Consider the following 13,108-nt stretch of genomic DNA (forward strand, 5'->3'; position numbering starts at 1 on the left):
CAGACACGTGCCCTACCCTTTCGCTTGAGAGACATTAGAGACCGGAAGAATCCTGACGCTGGGCCGGCCCCACCAGGCAATTTAAGGTCCACTTCCCCCATCAGCTGAGCCAGCTCAGTTCCAGGTAGGTCAATGAGCCTTGTGATATTGCTGACCACCAACTCGGTGAACACCTCAGGTTTCTCATGTCGGAGTTTCTCCACAAAAAAGTCAGGATTGAAGATAATGGGCTGCCCTCGAAGGGAAGAGTCATTGCAGATAACAAAATTGCAGATGGCATCACTGAAAAAAATGAAACAAGAAACTTTAGGGGATCATTTGTGCATGTTTCTCATGCTCTGTAAGTCATACAATTATTCACTGTTTCTGTGGGTTAACCTACAAATTGGTTTAAAAAACCTAATCCTTAGTCTGGTTCACTGTACAAAAGAAGACAATTTGAGCTTGTTGCTATTTAGGTTATACCCACCTAGATACTTAGGAATTTCATTTAATGAAAAGATACTAAATAACCTCTAAATACAACTTGACTCCCTGCTCAATGGGTCCGCATCTCCGTCTCCCTCTGCCCCTTCCCCTCCTCCTGCTCCTGCTCATTCGTGCTCTGATAAATAAAATCTTTAAAAATAAATAAATAAATACGTAAGACCCGATTCTGCCCCTTAATTTCAGGTGTACACCATAAGACATAGATCCTTAGAGCCTCCCAAGCCCAGTGGTATATTAAATTTGGTAGTCACACAGAGCACATTTCCTTATTAAAACAGCAAAACCCTAGGGGCACCTGGGTGGCTCAGTGGGTTAAAGCCTCTGCCTTCGGTTCGGGTCATGATCCCAGGGTCCTGGGATCGAGCCCCGCTTCAGGCTCTCTGCTCAGTGGGGAACCTGCTTCCTCCTCTCTCTCTGCCTGCCTCTCTGGCTACTTGTGATCTGTCTGTCAAATAAATAAGTAAAAATCTTAAAAAAAAAAAACAAAACAGCAAAACCCTGAATTTTTACTGTTAAATACTAGTAAGATGCCAGACTTGCCGCTGTTCTTCCTAACACAGCATGGGTAATAGTTAAGACCTTGGGACTGTAGCCAGTACCGTACAGTATTTCCCATGCAGTGTCCCAACTGTTGACAGTACTACATTTAGGCCAGTCTCAAATGCCACGGAAATCACATGACAGCAAGCATGAAACTATTCAAGAGCTAAAACTACATCTAAATAGTGTAGTAGACATTTTGGAGACATTTACTTGACCCATACAGTTCTTTGGTTCCTGGGTCCATACACAGGTGTCTGTTTTGTTTTGTTTTCTTCCTTTCTTTCTTTCTTCCTTCCTTCCTTTCTTTCTTCCTTCCAGCCCGCCTTTTTTTTTTTTTTTTTTTTAAGATTTAATTTATTTGACAGAGAGAGATCACAAGTAGGCAGAGAGGGAGAGAAAGAGAGAAGGAGGAGGAAGCAAGCTCCCTGCCTAGCAGAGAGCCCGATGTGGGACTCGATCCCAGGACCCTGAGATCATGACCTGAGCTGAAGGCAGAGGCTTAACCCACTGAGCCACCCAGGCAGCCCCTAATCACCCCGCTTTAATTGAAACAGCTGCCCTTGGATTCTTTTCCTCATAATCAAAAAGCCTTCACCAGAATGGAAGGCATTTACAAGTACATAAAACAGATATTAATTCCACCTTACCCGGGTCCAGAAATAGATTTTATTTTAAAATCCTTCAACTCTGGATGCCTCTGCCCCTCATCTAAGTCCAACCTTTATTCAGGCAGGTTCTTCTCTCTAGGCACTTGGAAAAACTCTGTATCTTGCTCCTAATTTCACTTCTCTGTCACTGAATAATGCTAAGCAGCTAAGTTCTATTGGCCTCTGATCCTAGCTGATTTTCCACTCCTACACTACCTGGACTATATTCCTGGCAAAGCTCCTTTGACTCTCAAGAAATATTTTCTTCCCCATTCACTGTTTTCCAATGCCTAACTACTATACTGCTTTGTACTTTTAACATGTTATGTTAAAGTACACAACACTAATTGTTTGTACCCATTATCAATCATCTCTAATAGCTTATTCTAATCCTTATTATATAAAGTCATCTATTATATAACCAATGAGTAGACAGAACACAAACCAGAAAGAACAAGTCATCACATCTGTCAGGCAAAGTTGAAATTCACCTGACACATATAAATATTCCACGATAAAAACAACAAAAAAAAACAATTACAACTTAAAAGTCTTCCACAACATCCTAGGTACCGAAAAACTGTTCCAGGAAAAATGACACTCTAAATATTAAATATTAGTAATCTATAATCTACTTTGTCAACACTACACAGATAATTTCTAATAATGATATAATGAAAACAAGGCATGGGAAAACTTCAAAGTTCATCACTTCTTCCTTGAAAAATTACTACATAAGGGCACCTGGATGGCTCAGTGGGTTAAAGCCTCAGCCTTCGGCTCAGGTCATGATCTCGGGGTCCTGGGATCGAGCCCCGTGTCGGGCTCTCTGCTCAGCAGGGAGCCTGCTTCCCATCATCTCTCTCTGCCTGCCTCTCTGCCTACTTGTGATCTCTGTCTGTCAAATGATAAATAAAATCTTTGAAGAAAAAAAAAAGGAAAGAAAAATTACTACACACGGTCCAAATTTTCAAAAGATAGCTACTAAATTTTCTTTTCTCTGAAATGATAATAAAAGAATTCACATAAAGATTTAAAATTATAAACATGTATTCTTAAGTCAAAAAGTAATTAAGAGGGGCACCTGGGTGGCTCAGTGGTTTGGGCTGCTGCCTTCGGCTCGGGTCATGATCTCAGGGTCCTGGGATCGAGCCCCGCATCGGGATCCCTGCTCCGCAGGAAGCCTGCTTCCCTCTCTCTCTCTCTCTGCCTGCCTCTCTGCCTACTTCTGATCTCTGTCTGTCAAATAAATAAATAAAATCTTTAAAAAAAAAAGGTCATTAAGAAAGAGATCTAAAACTGCTTACCGACTTAACATTTTTATATACATGGAAAGGTTATTTTCCTTATTAAGGGTGCAAATGATTATAAGGCAATTACAATCAAAAGCAAGTGTATCCTAAACCAATGACAAAACCTCTTTTTCTTTTAGTGTACGCTTATTTCAGTGAAGAAACATGAGTCAATATAAAACTACTGTTTATAATCACTGCCAATGAGAAATCACTACTCTGAGAGAGCCAGAAAAATCACGAAACGTGTTAGCACTGAAAAGAGTCTTATAATTTACTGAGTCTAAACTATCATTTTATGGACTTCAGATCCCTTTTAATTCTGAAAAACAGATTTCAGATCAAATTAGTTCTAACAAATAAATATGCATAAATAGCATCCATTAGGGGCGCCTGGGTGGCTCAGCCAGTTAACTGGCTGCCTTCTGCTCAGGTCATGATCCCAGGGTCCTGGGATGGAGCTGTGCATCAGGTTCCCTACTCAGCAGAGAGCCGCCTTCTCCCTCTCCCTCTGCCTGCCCCTCTGCCTACTTCTGCTCTCTATCTCCCTGTCAAATAAATAAATCTTACAAAAAAAAAAAAAAAAAAAAAAAAAAACCACAGCATCCAGTACATTCCTAAAGCAGAAACACACAGAGACATATACCTTCAGACTTTAATTTTACTACATTCCTGAAGCAGAAACACACAGAGACATATACCTTCAGACTTTAATTTTATTAATATCCCAGAGCAATATTCAGTTAAGATCCTAAAACTTGCATCACAGGGATGCCTGGGTGGCTCATGGGTTAAGCCTCTGCATTTGGCTCAGGTCATGGTCTCAGGGTCCTGGGATCAAGCCCCGCATCAGGCTCTCTGCTCCGCAGGGAGCCTGCTTCCCCCTCTCTCTCTGCCTGCCTCTCTGCCTACTTCCGATCTCTCTCTCTCTGTGTCAAATAAACAAATAAAATATTTTTTAAAAATTAAAAAATTAAACTTCCATCACAAATGACACTCCAGCACTAAACTGGATCAAATACAAAAATGAGAAAGGAGCTAGAAGCACAAAGCCCTAGCTACATAGTTTCTCAACAGAGTCCTCCCTACCTGACCATCACCTTCAAGTCTGTCCCCTCCTAAACAGGTAGAACAGATAGAAGAATAAGTAAGTTCAAGTCTCCCTCTACCCATTCACAAAGAATACCAGAAAAAGTTCCCTTGAAAGTCCTAACCCACAGGTAATAAGCAATCTGTTTCTTTTCACCTTCTGCTTTTTCTCCCCTTCCTTCCCATGACCATTCATCCTTGTTTTGCCCCACTTGAAAATCTTTAACCTAGTTTTTTATTTCTCCTTTTTCACTTTTTCTGAGTGGAGCACCTATCTGGTAAGATAGGATGTAAGAGAGAAAAATGATTAAAAAGGAAGTAAAATGGAAGATGGGAGATGGAAAAGACAGATACACAGTGGGTTACATTTTTTTAATTACCCCCATACCACATAGCCTGCTAATCCCTTTCCACAGAACACACAGTATCACAATATAAAGTTGAGAATATCTAGGAACATGATTAAGAACTTAAGAGATTTCTAGGACTAAAGAAAATACATTTAAGTAAAAACAACTTCCTACTCTACAGTATCTTATTTTAAAACTAAGTCTAAGTTTGCTCAAGTTCAAGAAAAAAAATTTAATTTCTTACATAAGTGCTGAAAGCTTCTGATGAGGCATTGGTAAAGCGAAGAGACTGGAAAAAAAATTTTCTCCTTGTTTGTTGTGACAAAGGAACCCTCCTTTCCCTGCCCCATTACAGCCTACACAAATTCCAGACATGTTAGAGGACACAAGGACACATTATGGGGCCTGAAAGGCAGTACTTATCAGGACTCTAAGCACTCATTTGCAAGCAGGAACAAAACAGAAATAAAAAATTGGACCAGTTCATTGTATTTGCCAACGTGTAGATAAAGCTCAACAGTAGTCTCCCATCACACTAAAAGTTGTATTAGACAAAACAATCATATAATGTAAGAGTATAAGGACAAGTACTCTTGGGTCCCTGGGTGGCTCAGTGGGTTAAGCCACTGCCTTCAGCTCAGGTCATGATCTCAGGGTCCTGGGATCGAGTCCCGCATTGGGCTCTCTGCTCGGCAGGGGTCCTGCTTCCTCCTCTCTCTCTGCCTGCCTCTCTGCCTACTTGTGATCTCTCTCTGTCAAGTAAATAAAATAAAATAAAAAAAAAAAAAAAAAAAAAGGACAAGTACTCTTATAGTATGGAGGGGAGAATGATCCCTACCTCACATCATACACAAAAAATACAAAAAAGATCAAAATATGAAAAGCCAAACTTTAAACAGTTTAGAAAAGAAGAATGAATAATAAATGAGGCAGAAGAAATGTGTCTTAAACAAGGCATAAAAAGTACAATCCACAAAGAAAAGACTGACACATTTAACTACATTAAAATTTTAAATGTGTGTACAACAAATGACATTATGAACAAAGTTCTTTAAAAATGAAGTCAAAATGCCTCTGGAGAGAGATGAAAAAACAGGAGTGGGAGAAAAACTTTTTACTATATGTTCTTTCATATTTTCTAGATTTTTTTTTGAAGATTTTATTAATTTATTTTACAGAGATCACAAGTAGTCAGAGAGGCAGGCAGAGAGAAAGAGGGGGAAGCAGGCTCCCCACTAAGCAGAGAGCCCAATGGGGGGCTCGATCCCAGGACCCTGAGTTCATGACCTGAGCCTAAGGCAGAGGCTTAACCACTGAGCCACCCAGGTGCCCCCATATTTTTTTGAATTTTTGATTCCTGTGAACATAGTGCCCATTCACAATAAATACATAAATAGATTTAAATTTTAAACTAGAAAGCCATAAACTGGGGGGAAAAACTTGTCATGCATATAAAAGAATTAGTATTCAGAATTTATCAATCTAAAAATTTATATCTAAAATTTAGAAGAAAAACACACTCAAAGAAAATTAGACAAATGATCAAGTAATTCATAAAGGAGGAGCCCTACGTGACTAACAAACATGAAAATAATCTCAACCTTAAAAGTTACAAGAGTTGGGGTGCTTGGGTGGCTCAGCTGTTAGGCGCCTGCCTTCAGCTCTGGTCATTATCCCAGGGTTCTGGGATTGAGCCCTAGATCAGGCTCCCTGCTCAATGGGAAGCGTGCTTCTCCCTCTCCCACTCTCCCTGCTTGTGCTCCCTCTCTTGCTGTGTCTCTCTCTGTCAAATAAATAAATAAAATCTTTTAAAAAATAAAAATAATTAAAAGTTACAAGGTCAGGGCATACTGAGTGAGCATGGAAACTAGTTAAGATTCTCTCTCTCGCTCTCCCTTTGCCTCTCTCCCTGTCATGCAAGCACGCACACTCTCTTTCTCTCTCTCTCTCTTTCTAAAAAGGGGGGGGGGGAAGTTACAAGTATAAGCAAACTGAAGAATGGTGTCTTTCCCCATCCATCATTTTGGCAAAAACTATCAGATTCAGGCAATATCTTTTTACTCCTAGTTTGCTGAGGGTGACTTACTATCATGAGTCAGTTTAATTTTATCTATTTGTTGTGCAGCAGTTGATATGATTTGATTTATTTATTTGACACAGAGAGAGAGAGAGACAGTAAGCGAGGGAACACAAGCAGGGAGAGTAGCAGAGAGAAAAGCAGGCTCCCCACTGAGCAGAGAGCCCAATGCAGGGCTCCATCCCAGGATCCTGAGATCATGACCTGAGCTGAGCAACCCAGGTGCCCCAATCTTGCATTTCTATAATGCTGTTATATTATCATCTTTATATATTGCTGAATTTGGTTTGCTTATAGTCTGGGTTTCCATATAGATTCATAAGTTAGACTGTCATGGAATTGCTTTCTCAAAGTAGAGAGTTCCTGTGAAATCTTTCATGAGCCAAAATGGCATTAAGTGAAGAAGCCATTACCATTAACTTACATGGAAAAAAATTTTTGCATCCCCAGACCCCAAAAATAGCCCCTCTTAGCATTTTTTGACCCTACATTCCTGGTGGATGTACAAAATAAATCAAGATAAAGTACAGATACCCACAGACACAGTTCAAACTCATGACAGCTTGCTGCTGAGATGCTGAGTATAGTTCTCCGGGAAGGAGCTTGGGGGTGCCGCTCGCAGGGTATGAGCTGCCTCTATATTGGCTCGCTGGAAAACAAACGCTAAATGCTATTCTCACTTTTTATCTTGCTTTGTAAAAGTGGAAATCCTCTCTGGGTTTCTTTCAGTTAGTGAAAACAAGCTCTAATGTAGGTCCCTCCTAAAAGCAAAGAGGTCTAACACAAACGTTCAAAAAGCAGGAGGATACCTGTACAGAGCGCGACCTCCTCTTCCACAGTTTCACTTTCTGTGGTCCACAAGCAGATAATCCCCCTCTTGACCTACCATCAGAAGGTCAACAATAGCCTGACAATGACCAAAGATCCCTACATCATTCACCTCACTTCATCTGATAATATAGGCATTTTATCATTTCACATGATCACAAGAAGGGGGACTATAGCGCAAAAGGTATTTTGAGAAAAAGACCACATTCACCTAACTTTCATTATATTGTTTTTTTTAAGAGTTTATTTATTTGACAGACAGAGATCACAAGTAGGTAGAGAGGCAGGCAGAGAGAGAGGAAGGGAAGCAGGCTCCCCGCTGAGCAGAGAGCCTGATGTAAGGCTCAATCCCAGAACCCTGAGATCATGACCTGAGCCGAAGGCAGAAGTTTAACCCAATGAGCCACCCAGGCGCCCCGATTTTATTTATTCATGAGAGAGAGAGTGCATGCGCATGAGATCACAAGAAGGTAGAAGGGCAGAGGGAGAGCTGAGCAGGGAACCTGACACAGGGCTTGATCATGACCTGAGCTGAAGACAGATGCTTAACCCACTGAGCCACCCAGGTGCCCCTCACTATGTAACTTTGTAGTTTTCTTTTCTTTTCTTTTTTTTAAGATTTTTATTTATTTGACAGATCACAAGTAGGCAGAGAGGCAAGCAGAGAGAGAGAGGAGGAGGAGGCAGGCTCCCTGCTGAGGAGAGAGCCTGATATGAGGCTCCATCCCAGGCCCCTGGGCTCATTACCTGAGCCGAAGGCAGAGGCCTTAACCACTGAGCCACCCAGGCGCCCATAACTTTGTAGTTCTTAAGAGAAACCATTAAAAAGTTCCTAAGAGGGGTGCCTAAGTGGCTCAGTTGGTTAAGCTTCTGCCTTCAGCTCAGGTCATGATCTGAGTCTGTCTTAGGTTCAGGGTCCTGAGAAGGAGCCTCCCCTACTTTTCCCTCTCCCTCTCTCTGCCACTCCTGTTTGTGCGCTCTCGCGCTCTCTCTGTGTCAAGTAAATAAATAAATAATCCTTTTTTAAAAAGTTATCTCCTCCTCTTTATTCATGATGTTGACAATTTTTCTCTTTTTATTAATTTATGAATCTTATTAGAGGTTTATCAATTTTATTAGCTTTGTCAAGTTTCCAGCTTTTGATTTTGCAGAATCCCTCTATTACATGTCTGCTGTTTACTTGATTAATTTCTGCTCTTATCTTTATTACTTCCTTTCTTTACTGGATTCAGGGTAAAGGTGGTGCTGCCACTCTGTGGAATGGATGACCTTTTCACTATGTGGTGCTGGAACACTTGTGATACATACAGAGGGGAAAAGTGAAATTTGATTATCTACCTCACACTATACACAAAGATCATCAATTCCAGGTAAATGGAAGATTTAGAGATGAACAGAACGATAAACCTACTAGAAGGTAATATAGAAAAATACACTCTTGAACTGAGGCTGGGGAGATTTTTTAAATAACTTTAAAATAACACATTAAAAATATTAACCACAAAAAAGATTAATACATTTGAGTTCATTAAAGTAAGAACTTGGGGTGCCTGGGTGGCTCAGTGGGTTAGGCCCCTGCCTTCGGCTCAGGTCATGATCTCGGGATCCTGGGATCGAGTCCCACGTCGGGCTCTCTGCTCAGCAGGGAGCCTGCTTCCCTTCCTCTCTCTCTGCCTGCCTCTCTGTCTGCTTGTGATTTCTCTCTGTCAAATAAATAAATAAAATCTTTAAAAAAAATAAATAAATAAAAATAAAGTAAGAACTTGTGCTTATCAAAAGACATCCTTAAGAAAGCCACAGAGTAGGAATACAGCCCAAAAAGGGGCTCACCTTAATATACTAAGCATTCCTACTATCAGTAAGAAAAAACACAACCCACTAGAAAAACAGGCATGAAATTTCAAAAAAAATCTCATAAAAAAGAGTAGCCAAGGGGCACCTGGGTAACTTAGTAGGTTAAGCACCTGACTCTTGTTTTAGGCTCAGATCATGATCTCAGGGTCAGCATGGAGTCTGCTTGAGAACTCTCTCTCCCTCTGCCCCTCCACAGGCTAGCAAACATGCACACATGCTCTCTCACTCCCTCTCAAATAAATAAATAAATAAACAAAATATTTTTAAAAAAAAGTAGCCAAATGCAAAAAAAAAAAAAATGCCCAATATCATTAGGTATCAAGGAAATGCAAATTTTAAAACAATGACATACTACCACCCAACAGAATGACTAAAATTAAAGAGAATGACCAAAGTTTAGAGAAACTAACAGTTAACTCTTTTATACTGATAGCAAAGCTATAAAACTGGTACAACCACTTTGGAAAACTGTTTGGTCTTATCTACTAAAGCTGAACAAAAGTGTGTCCTATGACTCCATCAGTTCTAAAATATGCTTAATGTGTGTAGCCACAGGTGCACCAAAAATCACAAACAAGAATGTTCACTGAGGTGCCTGGGTGCTCAGTGGGTTAGGCATCTGTCTTCATCTGTCTTCAATCATATCTCAGAGTCCTGGGATCGAGCCCTGAATCCAGCTCCACGCTCAGTGGAGAAGTCTGCTTCTCCCTCTCCCTCTGCCCCTCACCCAGCTCATGCTCACTCACATGCTCTCATTCTCTCTCATTCTAAAATAAATGAAATCTTTTAAAAAAATTAAAAAGTTCACTGAAACATTAATTTATAAACAGCAAAACATCCAGCAGAATGCTTCTATTAGGGGCGCCTGGGTGGCTCAGTGGGTTAAAACCTCTTCGGCTCAGGTCATGATCCTGGGTCCTGGGATCGAGCCCCACATTGGGCTCTCTGCTCGGCAGGGAGCCTGCTTCCTCCTCTCTCTCTGCCTGCCTCTCTGCCTACTTGTGATCTCTGTCTGTCAAATAAATAAATAAAATCCTTAAAAAAAAAAAAAAAAAGAATGCTTTTATTAAATTGTGGCATATATAATGGTATATTTTACAGCAACAAAAATGGACATACTCCAGTCAGATGAGCCATCATGGATGAATCACATAAAATGATGAGAAAAGAAGTCTCACACACACCCACCCGCCCACACACTACTTACTAAGTATGTGCTGACATTTACATCAAATTTTAAGAACAGACAAAAGCATATCATTTAGCAATACTTGTTTAAGTGGTAAAATTGTAAAGAGAAGCAAAGATAGATTTACTATAAAATTCAGGATAACGGCTACCTTTGGGGGACAGTGATTAAGAGTAGGCAAGAGGGCATGAGGGGAATTTCCACGGTGCTAGCAATATTCTTGTGATAAATCACTGAGCTATGGAAAAAGGGAGATTCATTGGAAGTAAATATGGCAAATGTTAAGGTATGTTGAAGCTGAGCAATAGGAAAATATTAACTATATTATTCTACATACTTGCATGTAGAATCACATCTTTCTAGACACATTTTTTTTTAAAAGAACAAGTAGCTTTGACCTAAATCTTGCTACTACTTGATGTAAATATCCTAGTTAATCAAAATTAAAAGTAAAGGTTAATTTCCTCATCAAAGAAGTTTTTGCATAGGTGACCAGAACCAGGAGAATTAGTAGTGAGGTATGTAGGCATACAGAGATAGCAAGGACTCTAGTATTTTTTTTTTTAAAGATTTGATTTATGTATTTGACAGACAGAGATCACAAGTAGGTAGAGAGAGGCAGGCAGAGAGACAGAGAGGGAAGCAGGCTCCCTGCTGAGCAGGGAACGTGATGCAGAGCTTGATCCCAGGACCCCAGGATCATGACCTGAGCTGAAGGCAGAGGCTTAACCCACTGAGCCACCCAGGCGCCCCAGGACTCTAAATGCATGTATTAGGTAACCATCCCAAAGAAGGATAAGAGGCAAAGCTGATCAAAAAGAATAATTTGGTAGGCGCCTGGGTGGCTCAGTGGGTTAAGCCGCTGCCTTCGGCTCAGGTCATGATCTCAGGGTCCTGGGATCGAGTCCCGAGTCGGGCTCTCTGCTCAGCAGGGAGCCTGCTTCCTCCTCTCTCTCTCTGCCTGCCTCTCTGCCTACTTGTAATCTCTCTCTGTCAAATAAATAAATAAAATATTTAAAAAAAATAAAAAGGATAATTTGGGTGCAGGATAATTTGGGGGGAGCTGGCTGGCTCAGTCAGTAGAGCATGCAACCCTTGATCTCAGGATCATAAGTTCAAGCCCAACGCTGGCTACAGAGCTTACACTGGAAAAGAAAAAGAAAGAAGAAAAGAAAAGGGTAATTTTTATTACCTACTTGACTGCTATGATTACTCTTAACCACTAGATGGAACTCTACATGCAAGGCGATCTGTGATTAGTGAAAGGACCAGAAAGAGAATCCACAGCTGAAAAATCAATTACAGAATACTGAAATTCAAGTGCTTTTCAGGCATGTTGAACCCATGAATCTGCAAAACTGAAGGCAGTGGGGGAAAAAAAAAAAACAACTTATCCTGCAGATGTATCTTTTGGCTGACTGCTACCAAAATGCTACTGCATACCCACAAAACTAAATGTTTCCTCCCTAGTGAATTGCTTAACTCGATTTGTTCTCCAAGAACCACAACCTTGGCAACATCTATCAAAATAGGAGCTATATTTAAAGCTGTCTAAATCTGACTTACCACCCTAAGAGAAGTATGCACTCTCTTACTACTTTTTCAACCCTCTGGCTCTGAAACATGGCTTTCATTGTGTTGCTTTCTGGGAGAGCTGTTAATAAAAATACATATAAATATTAAAGAAGTTATTATTCTTCCTTTTTCTAAATATGTCATATATATATATATATATATATATATATATATATACACACACACATATATATAAAATTTAAACTGTTATCATGAAAGTTGTATATAGAGAGAAAGGATAAAACAGGTCCCATGTGCAAAAGCTGGTAGAATTTCTAAGTAACAGAAACAGTTCAAGGTTGATTAGTATCACAAGATTTCTGGAAATTATACCCAATTTCTTATACAAAAGTTTTGAAACATTTACATTCTAAGGGCTGCCCTTTGAGTAGTTGTCCACGGTTTTGTAATTAGGATATCTTATCTCTAATTTAGACTCCAAAAGTCTGCAAAAGCATATCTGACCCCTATATTTGATCTCAAACTCATTTCAAAGTACTTAATTTCAAGGCAACTTAATCTGAATTAAACTAGTTAGAAATTAAAGAATTCCTGATTGCTTATCTTTTCTTAAATTATTTTATTAACATAAAATGTATTATTGATGGCTTATCTTCTTAACCTTAACATTTTTTGGAAACCTGACCTAAGATTTTGTCCTATGGAATGACAACACAATGTCCTCAGTCAAGAAAGTGAATTATACTTCCTCCAAGTATCAATAACACAAATTTATTGTTATCTATTTACTTGTCAATCTTTATCCTTTTGGGTGTCAAGAGAATTGGTATTAGTTCTTTTTTCTTTTTAAAATTGTATTTATTTATTTGATAGAGACATAGAGAGAGAGCACAAGTAGGCAGAGAGGCAGGCGGAGGGAGAGGGAGCCCGATGTGGCGCTCAATCCCAGGACCCTAGGATCATGACCTGAACAGAAAGAAGGCAGCCGCTTAACGGACTAAGCCACCCAGGTGTCCCGAATTGGTGTTAATTCTGTTACCATCACCTCTCTTAATTTTTCTCCTTCAGGCAAGCGTACAATAAGAAAGTTTATTTGTATTTATTTGTATCTATTTGTATTAGAAAAATAACATCTTGAACCTGGGTGGCTCAGTCCTTAAGCTTCTGCCTTTGGCTCAGGTCATGATCCTAGAGTCCTGGTATCAAGCCCCACA

At 39.9% G+C, this 13,108-nt stretch overlaps 1 protein-coding gene across 2 annotated transcripts in view; it reads right to left on the reverse strand.

Annotated features, from left to right (window-relative positions):
- The window catches only part of ARHGAP19 (Rho GTPase activating protein 19), a 66,753-nt gene that overhangs the window by 39,316 nt on the left and 14,329 nt on the right, over positions 1 to 13,108 (reverse strand). For both annotated transcript variants that reach the window (XM_059398256.1, XM_059398255.1), the window contains exon 2: positions 17 to 282. In XM_059398256.1, the coding sequence (XP_059254239.1) occupies positions 17 to 282 (266 nt within the window). The remainder of the gene's footprint in view (positions 1 to 16; positions 283 to 13,108) is intronic.

The sequence above is a fragment of the Mustela nigripes genome, chromosome 4, assembly GCF_022355385.1.
Source record: "Mustela nigripes isolate SB6536 chromosome 4, MUSNIG.SB6536, whole genome shotgun sequence".
Taxonomy (NCBI): Eukaryota; Metazoa; Chordata; class Mammalia; order Carnivora; family Mustelidae; genus Mustela; species Mustela nigripes.